The sequence below is a fragment of the Haliotis cracherodii genome, unplaced genomic scaffold, assembly GCF_022045235.1.
Source record: "Haliotis cracherodii isolate W230 unplaced genomic scaffold, xgHalCrac1.p SCAF_1, whole genome shotgun sequence".
NCBI lineage: Eukaryota > Metazoa > Mollusca > Gastropoda > Lepetellida > Haliotidae > Haliotis > Haliotis cracherodii.
The window spans coordinates 89,106,982-89,123,447 of record NW_027266264.1 but is presented as its reverse complement, the minus strand read 5'-3'; the positions used below and the strand labels follow the sequence as shown (position 1 = coordinate 89,123,447).

The 16,466-nt window shown below is 38.5% G+C and overlaps 1 protein-coding gene across 1 annotated transcript; it reads left to right on the top strand.

The window, feature by feature from the left end:
* Positions 1-11,647: 11,647 nt before the first annotated feature.
* LOC139470488 (galanin receptor type 2-like) lies at positions 11,648-12,676 on the top strand. Its single transcript, XM_071252897.1, has one exon. The coding sequence runs from the start codon at positions 11,648-11,650 to the stop codon at positions 12,674-12,676; it is 1,029 nt and encodes a 342-aa protein (XP_071108998.1).
* Positions 12,677-16,466: the final 3,790 nt, after the last annotated feature.

Here is a 16,466-nt window from a genome sequence, read left to right as displayed (position 1 = left end):
CGAAGGATGTTCATCCAACTCTGCAGGGGGCATTCTCAGTGGCTTCAAACGCCCTGAAATGTTTTCGCCTTGCCCCAAAGATGGCGGACAAGTGAAATCGTATGATATTTGAGCTATTTTAGGTCGCGATCTCTTTTTTGAGTACCCAATCAAGTCAATTCAAGTATACGGTTGTGAAGAAGCTTACAACTTTGTAACACTTATTCATATCATTCCAATAGAGCTACTCGTGCTCACATAAAGTTGTAGTTATTATGTCACTGTTTTATTTCGTTAAAATATATTACGTGTTCATGAATAACAATTAAGATGAACATTCAATTTCCGATACAAGTAAATGAATAAGTGTGTTTTACGCCACAATCAATCAATGACCAACGATGTCTGGTTTGATGACATTGTGTACACCCTATCCCCATTTAAGTCTCCACTGTGCGTATTCCTGGTGACGAAAAGGCCCCATGTACCTGGAAATGTCATTAATACATTCATGCGCGGCATTCTTTACCTTATGAAGATCATAGTTAACATGCTTATGCAACTCGAACTACCATCCCGCCGAAGATGAATTTTGATATACCAATCCCTGAATTGAGAAGATGTGCGTTACGAAGCTCCTCCAAGTCGTCATCAATATCCGTAAATGTATGTGATATTATTACCCATCAAAAGCCGAATATATTTATTGTGCTCTTTTGACGACAAATGTCATAATTGGGATAACACTTTCTTAGTAAAGTACAGTTTCTCGTACTTTTTTTGGTTTGACCCACGTCCGGGATTTGAGCCCACACTGTGAGTGAGGCACCCAATCGCCAGCACACAAGTCAGCGATCTAACCCATTCTCAGTAAACTACAGATAATAGACGTTGATGGACAAATTAAAGCCAAAACCTAACTTATGAATGATTGGTAATGGGCAATGGACAATGGGCCAACGGGAGGCCGGGGTAATGAGCGCTAATTATCTTTTGGCTTCCCTTGTTACGTTTCCTTCTTTGCTATCTTTTTACTTTTGTTGTTCTTACAGGTACATATATATGTTCTCTGCCTCATAGCTTTTATTCACCCGATGAAGGTGTGAGTATATACACCGAAACGTTGTGTTCCTCATAATAAAGACGTTGACATTCATATTTTTTTCCTTATGTGTATCACTTCTTAATGCCCTTCAAAGACTCAATCTAGCTTTGTTTTTAAATGTGGAGATATTTGCTTAGAATATAATATGGTCATGCCTATAAACATTTGGGTCTTTGTCTACTTGAGCATTCAAAAATAAATTTTATAGTTGATGACATTGCTAAATCTGCAGGAATGCAGTACACGTCAAAGCAAGCTGTGATCTTTATTCACGCTTTAAATATTCGAAATGGAGATCTGTAAGTTTATCGTAATCTTCCGCAACTCTCACCTCCTGACCAGTTAAACTTCTTAGTGCATTCTGATGCCATTGGAAAATTCAAGGCTGCCCTTCTTTCTGTGATGTTTTGACGAATGAAATCTATTGCGTTATGATAATCTCTGTTTGCTGATATTTAATATGTACATATTGTAAAATATTTACGATATTTTAAACGTGTAATTCGATGCATGCAATGCAATGTAAACATATGTGCGTATGCACGAAGGCGGTTATAGTCATAGTTATAGTGCGATGGATATAGGGGAACGGTAGGAGGGTGAATGTATGTAAGCACGAATACCCATACATAAGGGCGGATATAGTTATTGTTCGATGGATGTTGGGGAATGGTGGGAGGATGGATTATGAATGTAAGCATGCGCATTTATCCATGATGGCTGACGTAGACATAATGGTGGGGAAAGAAGAATGCGATGTGTGTGTGTGTGCGTGCGTGCGTGCGTGCGCGCATGCATGCGTTGGGATACGAGGGTTGGTGAACATGTTGTGTGATGATTGTGTAAGTAAGTTAAGTGGGTGAGGATGTGGCAGGTATGTGTATTGATACATGCACATTTGGGGTAGGGGGACATGGTGTGCCTGTTCTGATGTCTTTTGTTTCACTCACTTGTAGTGTTATCTTTTACTGAAAAAAATGTGTTACGGATTTTTCACATTTCACATTCACATTAATTGTTTCATTAAATGTATCATCGAGTATCAGTAAGAAACTAGAATTAACTGCCTTTGTTCTGTAAATCTCACCAAGTTTCAGCTTTCGCATCTTTCTTTGTGGAATGAGGTTTCACATTTGTAAAATGATCTCTCTTATCTGTCTGTACCATCAACTGTGCCCTCACCCACTGCAGTTTTCCCGTCCCATATTGCCAAGCAGGTCACCCACAAGGAGGAATACGGCCCTCCCTCATTCCAGTTGTACCGTGCCTAGCACAATATGTTGTGGTGCCTTGCTGTGGCCAAACATTTTGTAACAATTTGGCAAACTTTGATATGTAAACAGCAAATATAATTAAGTTTTATTTCAACAAAAACGGAAAACATCCTACTTATTTTGTGGATACTATAACAATAAATCAAACCAATGTAACGTTTGAGCTAGCATGAATATCAAAAATATTTAGCAAGTCGATAGTCATAATTCCCACTTTTGGTCCAAAGTGAAATGTTCTTCATGAATACTGTAAATCATGAAATTAACGCAATAATAAGTCAGCACATTAATGAGAGTATAGAACCCTGGATTAAAATGCGTCATGACATTTATGAGAGTAGCCTTTCAGAAATCACCGTAGGCTCACAATTCAATAATGTAGTATTGGCTGATAGACGTTCGACCGAATAATATCATTTGCTAACTTCAACTGTTCATCAATTTCCATTTATGTATGTTACATAGTTAATATGTTCATGGGCTTCATCACTGAATGTATAGTGTGGAGGACTACTTCAGTTGAGGATAAGTAACATAAATAATGATATTATTATGCTATTATCATTATTATTCCTTCAGATTATTAAAAGAAGTTATTATGTTTTCATATTAAACATAGAGAAAGAGGTATGGAGATTGTGGAAGATATTTTTAGCACAGGAATTGTTAACATAATTCTTAAAGATATTATGTTTTGTTTGTTTGTTGTTTAATGCCAAACGCAGCAACTTAAGAATATTACAACATACATACATTTAGGTTCAGTTGTATTTTTAAATTTGTATTATTTTGCAAATGTTACAGAGACCTGATAAGTGATATAATAATGTATAGTCGCTATTCTTAAAAGTATGAAATATTGCACACCAAAGGATAATCATATTTCATGACACTTTTCTACGTCACAGTAAACGATATTTGTGTATGCCATTGCTACATGATTGGCTATGACACGGATACGTCATGATAAAGCAATGAGAAATTGATATTTGATGATATAAGATAGCTGCGCGATAAATAGCAAAGAACAAAGAATGAAGCGATATTTATTTCACGATAAAAGATTGTTCTATCATGACGTCATTTATGGAGATTCGAACATGCACTCGCAGCTTGAGGACGTCGTAAATTGGACGTTATTTGTGAGAGGGGGGTGTCTAGTGAGTTGTTCCCAATAGATGTAGCTGGGGAAGGTACATAAATGCAATTGCCGGAACAATCGCATCCGAAAGTGAGAGCGAAATGGCAATAGGTATTGGGAGAAAAGGTACAGATAATGGACGATAGAATTGTGAGAATATGACAAAGACCAAAAGAAAGCCCAAATTCAAACCCTCCTGTTCATAAAATGGATTTATTTGGCATGGCCGCGGTCGGATTCTATTCAAGGAATCATCATTATTTAAGTACGGGTAAATATTTTAAAACGTGTACTTTTTCCTAATTTAACACCCTTAAAAGAGGCTGTAAATAATGTGGATATCTCATATAGAAATAAACGAGTCGTGGTCGTTGTTCATCGTACAATAAACAACTCCCTCTCGTCGTTTGTTTCTTAATTACATGACCATATGCACTAACATTATATCTTTTCATGTTTATCAGTCAACAAAAGCGACATAAGCATTTCCATTACCATAAGAAACCCTTGCCAAAAGTAGCGCCAACTGCACGATTACGACAAGACCAGGAGCATGTTTCATGATTCCCCATAAAAATGATGACACTGGGTGCTCGCAAAAACGCGAGCTCATTCCGATCCACTAGTGGCACCCGCAAAGGCAAGCAAATTGTTCACCCGAAAACGCAGAGAATTGCATCAGACATCATTTTGGTCATTGATACGTCAAACCTGGAAATGTCGTCTACACGTCCAACACAAAGCAAGGACCCTAATCCTTTAAACCCGCCCAACCTTCTGTTAATTACATAGTTTTTACATTTTCCCCTAACCTTAAGTAAAATATACTAGTTCTGAAGTAAATCGTATTTACCCGTAAGAATCGTCTTATGTCATTTATTGCCGATAAACAGAATATGCACATTTTCGTAAAGAAATGTGTGATAAGTCACGCACCAAACCTATACTCTCGATATACATGCTGCACTTACTTAAAAAAAACCTATTGGGTTAACAAGATACGTATATCAAAGTGCCATGCTTTCCTGATGTGTTATCATTCTAATTTGAAATAATGACTTAAATATTTACCACTCATCTTTGAATATTTTTCAAGGTTGGGTTATAACGAACATATTTGAATATATACAACAGCTGTACTTGCTTATCTTTATACTTAAAAGCATTATGTTTGTCTGTCATTCAGACCCCGGAACAAATAAGTCCAATACAGCCCAATATTTGGCAAAATGAAGGAGGTCTCTCGGTTCCTTTTTATTATATTTTATAACTATTGTTTAATAATTTGTTTTTTCTGTCAAATATGTTCCTTTAAGAGATTAGATGTTATTCTAGCATCAGGTCTGTGGTACGATCACTACATCAGCGTTGACATTAAAACGATTTTTACATAATTTTATATAAATACATATAGAGGAAATGCTTAGCATTTACCTTTAAAGGAAGAGTGCAGGACGACTTGTTTTATACATATATATCTGGACATATATGTATGGACATTTGGATGAATATAGATATACCCCCTTATAGATAGTGTTCGTAGATGATTTTAGAACGTGCATGAAGAAAATGGAATAATTATGTGAGTAATCGGCTTATTTGCCATATTGGTTTCAAACATACAAGACGGACCATGAAATACTTGAATTTGGAACTGGCTTTCTGGTGTGATGTAACACCCCATAATCTCCTGTAGAAAAAGAGCTTAAAGCACGAATAAAGATTACGAAATGATACTGATGTACATCTGGACATATATTTGCGTAGTATTACTACGTTAATTCGTCAGTATATTTTTACTTGGCGCAAAAGGATATTGTAGGATCGACGCTGACATGCGCATATAACCTATTCACCAGTGCTGTAATATTTAACTCATTTGTATTTTGACACATATCGGTAGGAACATGGAGAGTCTGTATGAAGATATATAGACATGCATGGGATCTTTTGGATAGTTGTAACTCACGGCTAGACTAACTCTTAATTTAGTCTCTGAAAATATATTATTTTGATTAAAACGAGAAACTATATTTCAATTTAAAAGGAGACCCAGTGGGATGGAAATTTAAGCCTGAACCTGTTGAACATCTAGGCTTGTTTAATGTGGGGCTATAGCATTGCAGTGAGACCTGGACAGAAGGGAAAACCTGTTTACACCCAAAAGATTCCAGTCACTACTTCTCTCTCCAAACGAAAATAAAATACGAAAAATGTCGGAAGTGATTCTTCTTAATCCTTCTAATTTTCTATTTAGATACATGTTTTAACTTTAAAGTAATTGTATATATCTCATGTTCAAAAAAAGTATTATTGGTATCTGTGGTGCTGGTACCGTTTTGTCGCCATTGTGTAGCTTTTATCAAATACATGTCTTGAAAAATGGACTTGTAACAGAACCCATCATTGAACTATTTGCAGTCTAACCCATCTAATTGCCGTGTATGGACATATTATCCATCTACTTATACACACTTATTATGGACATATACATAATTTCATTGTACCTTATTATTAAAAAAATACACGTGAAGATCTGGGTTTGAATAGGCCTTCAACAACCCATGCTTGTACAAAGTCGACTCAAATTATCAGGTGGTCAGGCTCGCTGACTTGGTTGATGCATGTCATCGTATCCGAATTGCGTAGATCAGTGCTCTTGATGATGATAACTGGATTGTCTGGTCCAGACTGGATTATTTACGAACCACCGTCATATAGCTGGTATATTGCTGAGTGCGGCGTTTAATAACAAACGCTCAAACAAAAACTGTTATTAAACACCTTCCAACAATGAGAAATTAAACTTATATTTTCTATATATTCTGTTATATTTATAACATAATTTGATTCATAATTTAATTATGCGTTGCTTTCTTGTCTGTCATTCAATGTACATGTTCAAACCCCTAAACTTTGAATATTTGATTTTTTCATAAATGGTTACGTTAGTGAGTTGCCTAGATCTGTCGTTACCTTCTCACACGAACAGATTAAAATAATTTGTTTTGACTATCATATTTCAGTTTATTTAATCCATAATACGAAATTAATAATTCATTTATCACAGTATAGATCATATTCGTTTATATCTCTATCTGATGTTAAGGTTTTATTGCAGATATTATAATGAATTCAAAATGTAGAAAGATACACAATTTGCCATTATTTGACTTTTAAACTATACAAAGTATAATATAATGATGAGAATTCCTGTAACGGACAGTATTTTAGAAAGAAATATTAGTCGATTAGTCAGATATGCCCTTCAGTAGTATTATTGTATATCTCCAGAGAGAGGTTTACATTGTAGTTCTCATTATTTGTGGATAATTCAACAAGCAACATAGAACATATATATTCTACCATAACGAAAGAATAGAGAGTATACAATAACTCGTAATTGTTCAAAAGAGATTTCAAATCACAATAACATATCTTATATAAACAGAGACGCTAATGGTTTAATCTCTACACTGTGCCCATGTTCGTGAGCCCTTGTTCTATTTAGCAAACAGCCCAAACCCGAAACTCCACAACATATCCGATTACACTGACCCAGTTCTCCAGTTCTCCATGCGATGCTGTCGCTCTTGTACGTCTCCCAGTCCATAGAGAATAAATTTAAAAGGAATCCAACTCAAGTCTAGAACTATTTGTAAAGCCTAGATTGCCTCAATTCTATCCCCGAAAGTAACCGTTAATAATTTGTTTTGTTCTTGGCTACTTCAGACAAGTGAGGATGATATAGTAATCGTTGATGCCGCGCTACACTATAATACAAATTATAATCAAGTTGACTAGTATGTACATTACTACATTGAACATGTACATGATCATGCCCTAATATTCGAATGTGGTAATATCAGATACTAATACATTATTATGTGATGAATTTGACTGGATCAGTGGTAACATTTGATATTAATATTCCACCTATTTCTTTTCTGGTTGGTCTATCAATGTCTACAAAATGAAAAGCGAGTGGTCCTTTATGATCATGCCGGGGTTTTGGCCTTTGCTTGAACAATAGTGTAACTTAACTTCTTTTATTGAGTCGTTTATTTGTAGATAATTTCGTACACAGATATTTCATCTAACATGGTAATTATAATCATAACTATTTTTCAATAATAATGGTATGCACAGTTCTTTATGTTGTTCTGTACACGGATTCCCCAGTGACTATATTGCATCATATATAATACTCATGGATGTGTATGCCACTGTACCAAATCAATTACGATGATATTCTTTATTATTATCCCATTTAGACCCGACGTTTTAACAAGAACACACATAGATCTAGTTCAGAAACACTAGACTGAAATTAATCCAATATGATTAAAAAAATATTAGATATATTTATGATTAATTTCATTGTGTAATAAGAAAACAAATGTCAAATAAATGGATATTCATGTGAATAAAATACAGAGGCCAAATATCGGAACCAATGACAGACCAGACATTCAACACCATTGTTAAGGATACTGGGCGTTCAATAATTCGGCTAAACCACCATGTCACTATGGGAAAATACGGGGCATAATCGGCGATATTCATTTCATCAAATTTGCAAAATGAAGATAGTATCATGTATACGATTTCGTGATAACAGTGAGCTGACACGAAATATTAACGCACATATCACTGTTGAAAATGTGGTGAGTGTCATTGTTTACATTTCACCGATGTGACGAACACTTTCGAGTCTCGAAACAGCTTAAATAATATTTTCCTTCACTAAAAGTAACAACGGACGTTATTCTCGTGACATATACATTGCAAGAGCATTCATGAAAATGCTAAATAAAATATGTAACCACCCGTTCTAGCGTTTTTCTATAGTAAATACATGGCGTGTCCCCCATGTTTGTTCGTCTAGTGGAGGCGGCCATTGTGCAGTCATTTTCCTGGGTCAGTGTAGCGCCAGCGCAGCATACCCGGGGAACCAGGCTGCGTTAATTATCCAATTGATTTGATTAGAATATACTTGCGTCAGTGTATTTTATTAACGCCCCAAACCGTCATTTAAACACATATAATAACAGATCATATACACGCATGGTGCCTTCACTTACTACCAGCTTTAATAGGCCATCCCGGAATAAAATAGTTCCCCCAAAAGCGAGGAACATCCCTTTTAGTCTGTTTATAAGAAATGTATTCCAAACAATATCCTCAGTAGATGAGAAGATCTGTTAAAGAATTGCCTCAGTAAGTCAATCACAATGACAGAGCGTCGTAATACATTTACATCAAGTACAATACGTCAAAATGGCCGACACGATAAACGTGACGGGAGATATTTCCGAAGTTGTTAATAAACCTGTGGTTATTTCAAGCCTTTGTCATCAATGATGAATTGGCTGATCATTGAAAGGTGATTGTAAAGATGTGTCAAATAGATACTAAGGTAAACTCATAGATTGCTGTAGATTGTCACTACGATAGTTTGGATGTTGTTTTTTTTTCGTTTTTATTTCTCTAGGATGGGTTGTAGCGAGGGTATCCTTAAACGGGCTATGCAACCAAACTCTCTGACTTATCCCAGAGTAAGCTAAGACGCTAAGTTCAAAATTAAAGGGTCTAAATAACGAGAAACAACGCTTCTGTATGAATTCATACGTGTACCAGGGAATTCCCAGGGTTTTCCCCAGGAATGTGGAAGTGGTCAGTGTTGATGTCATTGCAAGAATACAGTCACGTGATAAACGTCATGTGACCGACCTCTCGTCCAATGGAAAAGCCGTATATCTTGTAAACTTCACATAAAAAATAGTTACTGTTATAACCAAATGAAACACAACCCACTATCCGATAGAGGTAACTGTGCATAGCCGAGGGATAAGTTATCACAATAAACTTGGTAACATGGTTTGGTTTGACTTCTTGGCGCATGTCTGAATTCCTTTAACATGTAACATATACTAAAACTGGCTTATCAGCAAATCTCGCTGCACTACACGCGACAGATACTAGAGCAAGGCATGCCAGAAATACGAAACCTAATGCTTCCGAAAGGAAACCTGAGGCATCACGTGCGCCATCTCATTGGCCGTTAACAGTTGTACAAGGCGGGGCAAAAAGCATCGTTTTTCCGTCCATTTTACGCTTGAAAAACTTTACCCTTTTCCGGACACTTTCTAGACGCTCGCCAATTAATCAATTTTTAGTCGTTTTTCCGTCCAATGTACATATACGGAACAAAACGACGTTTTCGTGTTTTCAGTGATTGTTTTATAAGATTCAGGCTATAATTACCATAAGGTATGTCAAGTTCGACAAAATTGCAATATATATTATCGTAATTTGTGTACCGTGGTTTGCCAGCTGCACCCTGCGATATGAGGTCAAACATCTAGTTACTTTTAGCTGCTGCGTCGTTACAAACACCTGACCATAGTGGGTCAAACATTAATAATAATAAGAAGAAGAAAAACTTAGAATAGTGTCCCGTGGTACATGCATGTAACAAATAGTCATTTCATAAGTACACGTGGCTTAAAACATTCAAATTCTCTTTCTAATGCCATTCAAAGACATCAACATCAAAGCCCCTCCAACACCTGTTCTTCTGAATAGCTTATTTACTGTTGGTGGTAGGTGATACGTTACTGTGTCCGGGGTCTCGTGGAACAGCGTCCGCCCTGAGGGCGGGAAATTCGGAGGTTCGATCCCCGGTCGCGTCATACCAAAAGACGTAAGAAGATGGTACGTCGCTATATAAGTGCATTAATTTTAAACGCGATGTTAAACCCCATTTCACCTCACTGAGTTCAGTCTGTGTTCATTAGAAATAATGCCTTAATTGTCAAGATTGACTAGAAAGTATGTTTTAATTGTTAATATGCACACCCTGTCATATGACGTCAAAGCATTGTTAATTATGGCTGCTGCGTCGCACTAATGCCACACATTGACCTCGTGACATGAAAAATGGGATACAAGCCTTACTTAACGTTGGACCTTTATTTCGCTCACCTTGCTAGGCCATCGTGTGACAGTTATTATTAATAACTGATAATGTCTAGAAATGCATGGCGTGTCGCGTAGGGTATCAGTCAACGATCCTTAAGTACAAATCGGACGGACACGTTAATGTGTGACCCTTAATGCTATAATAGCACTTCTATTGCGTAAGATCCGCGCGCTTACTGTGTTTGACTATATGCTTTTCTTTGATGATTTTACAGTTAAATTTATATTTCCTTATGTTCATATATTATGAAAAAATTGTAGGCACGTAAAAGTAGCTGTATTAAATTGTTATAAACAGGTATTTTTTTATATGGGCCGATGGCTTTAAGAAAAATAAGTATACTTGAATGTACAGGTAGCCGCAGAAAAATTGCCCAGTAAACAACCATACGACATTTCAATATCGTTTCAGACTCCACAACTGATTTTACAGATGCGCTGCTGATAAACATATTCCAAGACAGAAATATTCAGAAAAGCAACACGTCCATTACAGAACGACAGCACTAATCTATATGCATACGACGTTAGCGGGAGCTCCTTGACACCGTAGATTACCGCATAACAAGAGAACACCGGGTGGAAGAAGAGAGTTAGACTGGCGGGAGCCGGCTGGACACCTACTCCTTTATGTGCACGGACATATCCTTTCATCTCTCGGCAGGTGTTAACAGTCCTCTACTCGTTCTACACTTCTGTGCACGATTCCCGCTGTAGAGCATAACAATAGGGACAATTACCAGGGGATCAGCCCGTGTTAAAGCATGCGGGGGATCGGCCATGTCTTACGTCAGGATCAACTATGTTCATAGCAGTCTTTAGAGATATATAACAAGCACAGCCTACTATGACCCACAAGGCATGTTGAGGCTGAACTGGTTCTGTACACATGGAACATTCTCTAGCGGTAAAATGACAGAGTGCAGGATCTATTTGATCAACAATATTATGTGTTAAAAGTACTTACTTGTGTAGATTATCACTAGATACGTGTTGCAAACTATATTCGGCGGAATTTAATGAAATAATAGTTTGTATTCATTGTTGTGATACAAAGCGAACCATCTGTATCATATAGCCGAACGAGCACCTGTTGCTGATTGTGCCATACCAAAGGACAGCCCTTCCAGGATGGATAACAGTACAGCCCGGACAGACGGAGTGATGGAGTTGGAGGAGTTCACACAGTACAATGTCAGTGTGGCAATATGGACCTACATTCCCCCTATACTCATTGTTATTGGAACAACAGGTAACATTCTATCCATTGCCGTGTTGTCTCAGACGTCTATGAAATTGTCAACGACGTCGCTGTACCTGCGCGTCCTGGCTGTTGTTGACATCGTCGTGTTGTACACTGGCTTGTTGCGACAGTGGCTGTTGTACCTTCTGGACCTAGATGTCCGCTGGATGACCGAGTCAGGATGCAAGATTCACACTTGGATTGTGTATGTGGTTGTACACTCATCGGCGTGGCTGCTTGTGGCCGTGACATTGGAGCGTGTGTTGTCGGTGATGTTCCCGCATACAGTGAAGATGAAATGTACAAGGAAGGCAGCATACGCTATCATAGCTGGTATCCTAGTCCTGTTTCTGCTACTGAACGCCCACTATTTGTATGGTATTGGTGATTACTACTCCCAAGAAGGAAACGAGACGCTACTAATTCCATGTGACGGCATTACAGATGGTTATTACTACTTCGAGACGACGATATGGCCGTGGGTGGACTTCTGCGTGTATTCGTTCCTTCCGTCAACCATCCTCATCATTTCCAACTTCTGCATCATCAGGACAGTCTTCAGCAGCGACAGGGAGGCCAGCAATGTAAGAGGCTACAGTGGAAACGCCACGGCGAGGAGGAACAAGACGTCATCCATGACGATGACCCTAGTTGTCGTTAGTGCGACGTATGTTATTTGCACAACACCCTTCTGTGTATACACCATCTACACAAACATATTCTCAGAAGGTTTGTCTCCCGAGACACAGGCTACGAGAAGTCTTTTGTGGTCGCTCGTGAACATGCTTCAATACTGTAATAACTCCATAAATTTTATCCTGTACTCTGTGACGGGCTCCAGGTTTCGACACGAGCTGAAGGGGATGTTCTGTAAGAAGGCCTTTGTTCCCAGGCCCACAATTTACACCATGACAACCAAGAGCAGTTCCCTTCACCCAGTCCGACAGTAAGAATTAAAGTCTTTACGGATTTAACCGATTGCAGTGGGACACTGAGTGTGACATCAAAGATTGAAGTGCTACAGTAGGGATTGCAGTGGGACACTGAGTGTGACATCAAAGATTGAAGTCCTACAGTAGGGATTGCAGTGGGACACTGAGTGTGACATCAAAGATTGAAGGCCTACAGTAGGGATTGCAGTGCGCACTAAAGATTGAAGTCCTACAGTAGGGATTGCAGTGGGACACTGAGTGTGACATCAAAGATTGAAGGCCTACAGTAGGGATTGCAGTGCGCACTAAAGATTGAAGTCCTACAGTAGGGATTGCAGTGCGCACTAAAGATTGAAGGCCTACAGTAGGGATTGCAGTGCGCACTAAAGATTGAAGGCCTACAGTAGGGATTGCAGTGCGCACTAAAGATTGAAGTCCTACAGTAGGGATTGCAGTGCGCACGAAAGATTGAAGGCCTACAGTAGGGATTGCAGTGCGCTCTAAAGATTGAAGGCCTACAGTAGGGATTGCAGTGCGCACTAAAGAATGAAGTCCTACAGTAGGGATTGCAGTGCGCACTAAAGATTGAAGGCCTACAGTAGGGATTGCAGTGGGACACTGAATGTGACATCAAAGATTGAAGTCCTACAGTAGGGATTGCAGTGCGCACTAAAGATTGAAGGCCTACAGTAGGGATTGCAGTGCGCACTAAAGATTGAAGTCCTACGGTAGGGATGTCAGTTGGAAGACTTTGGTGGCAGTCCAGTGTCTTTAACGTTGGTAACATCATACGCAGCCGTGACGCTGTGTGGACGAGTATCAAGCGTCATTATAATTACGGATTTACAAACAAGCAAGTGGCTGGTGCATGCTGTGTATTCCTGGCTTTGGCTACTGTTGGGAATCCGTGAAGATGTGATTGTTGGTCAACGATAAATGGCATTCGTTAGGCCTGTGACCTTAAACCGTCCCTGATGCCCCTCGAGTTAAAAACATCGCTTCAGTAACTGAACAACAATAAAGAAATTGATCGTGATCTTTATTGATTCAAGCCTTTAATATATTCATTGCAAGATATAGTAGATGTAGTACGTGTGCATCTTTACAGCGTCTTTGTTGTCATTGTCACGGCACCTCATTCACTTATTAGTAAGGACCAATAAGCTCTCACCCATTCTAATTATGAAGGCAAAGGTGAACTTAATTAAAATGTTTTGGAATACGACAAGCGCATGTGTGTTCTCCTTTCTGAACAACCATAAGCTGTAATAGTATCACGGAGGCGGTCGGATAGCCTAGTGGTTATTGCTAAAAGCGGCGTAAAACAATAATTCACTCAGTCACTCTCTCACTGTAATAGTATAACGAGGGCTGTAAGTAGTTTTATCCGTCCGGCGTCAGATTTTATACCACGAGCCGGAGGAGATAATTAAAGTCACGTGACAGTACAAGTTAACCTCAACACAATCGAACAGCTGTTTTCTATCAATGCATAATTTGTTTAATTATTTTACAATGGTGGATTGAAACATGTGGGCAAGACTATCGGTTCGTGGTATAAAACCCAGCACGGGTCGCATGAAACCTGATATACCCCGACACATGGTATGTATATGTGGATCTCCCGCAAGGCGGTCCATACACTCTCTGTGTAAGTGCTACGTGTCTTTCTATAAAGTATTGACTGAAGGTGATCGAAATGGATGAAGATAGGAAATTGCTAAGTGGCTAAGATAGGCTAAGTGGATGTACGTTTACGACTTCGCCCTGTATGTGCAACATGTTCAGAGAATGAATATAATTTTACTTTTGAGTGTGAATATAACAATGATATTAGACAACTTTTCTTACCATTAACGTTTTGACATAACGCAAATATGTATGAATTTACAATGCTCCTGTCATCCCCATGTAAATATTTACTTGGAAAACTGTGTAAACACACAGATTGCAGCTATGAAAGAAGACGCAATTATGTAAGGCCAGTCACTATGTAAAATGGTACCTGACATTTACCCCACTATTTCCAATGTATGTATTGTATATGCACCAGTGGCCTTTGTACAAATAAAACACTTCGTCTTCTTCTTAATAGAGGTACATTGATTTTGTTCTTGTTTCATATTATTGTACAACGCTATTAAATGTTTCTCATAATCAAAAACAAATTTCTGTTGTGTTTGTAATACAACATCTATAGGCTATCCGTTTGGGGACAATAATGGCCTTTAGTGCAAATGGTAGAATAATGACATCAAATTCCAATTACTACAAAATGTTTCATAAATATCTAGCGCAACGGTTAATCAGTATGGTTGATCACATAACATAGTAGGCTGCTTACTGTGAGTGATACCATCACGTCAGGGTTTCCATTACGGTGCCAACAATCTAGCTTTGGATCAACATGATACATTTGTCATTTGTACAACGAGCGAGGCATAGAAAACGGAAATGGGTTTCCGCGCGAGTAGCGCCATTCATTGCTGCAGTCGGTATTTAGTGTTCACGCTGCGATGATATCGGCGACAGTTGATTGCCTGTTTCGTTTCAGTGTAGCACTGACCTGGAACAATTCTGTTTGTTCGGTGTTATTCAGTCGGTAATCTGAGTGTTTTGCCTTCAGGGCATGCGGACAGGACTAATGACTTTGTTTGTCACAGCTATGTGCAATTATTTACTTCCCTCGTAATCACGAACGAGGTGAAAAACATAAGCCTAACAATTCCACTGACAAACTTTCTAATGATTTAGCCCGAACTCCCAGATCTGCCAGGGCGGTGGGATAACCTCTTCACTGTCTTGCTCTAATTGTTAGACAGACAAAGGAAATTATTATAGATTTTAGAAAAAAGACAACCGAGATTCTGTCTGTTTTATATTGATAATGAAAACATGGATTTGGTTGAAGAGTAAATTATCTTGGCACCATTATTGGAACTGACATGGAATTTCATAACGGAGAATTTGTGCGAAAAGGGTCAAAAGCGATTGCTATTTTGACGGCGTCTTGGGTATGGTAAACTTGATGACACATTATCTCTGTTTTATGGAACATTTTTTCAAAGCATTTTAGTTCTGAATGTCAGATGCCTGTCTGTTGAAAACATAATCTAAAATACATAAAATTGTAAATACAGCAAGTAAACTTTCAGGTACCAAATCTCAAACACATCGGTGATATTTATGAGCAGCAAATTGTCTAAATTGCGCGTACAATACTAAATGACAGTAGGCATTGACTTCATTCAAGACACCAGTTTCTACCTTCTGACTGCCGACTGAGCTTGCTGATGCTGCAAACAAACAGGGCTCCGAAATAATTCCTATCCGCCAGTATTAGTCTTGTAAATTGTTATCTGTTAAATATCTTTAACAGTTCTCTGTGCACAAATTATTCCGTATATTAAAGTATACTATCGCTGTGATATTTTCTTTTGTCATATTTTAGTGTAATCAAGTGTGCAATATGTATTTCCCTTGGGATAATAAAGTTTTATATTGTCTTATCCTATCCTACGATGGCACCCTACACGGTTGAAGGTATGACAGAGACACGCTACACGGCAGAAGGAGGGACGATGACACCTTCTACGACAGAAAGAAGGAAGGTGACAGGCTACGCGACAGAAGGACGGAAGCACCCTGCACGGCAGAACGAAGGACGATAGCACCCTACACGACAGAAGAAAGGACGGTGACACGCTACACGGCAGGAGGAAGGACGGTGATACCCTACATGAAAGAAGGAAGGACGATAGCACCCTACACGACAGAAGAAAGTATGGTGACACCCTGCATGGCAGAA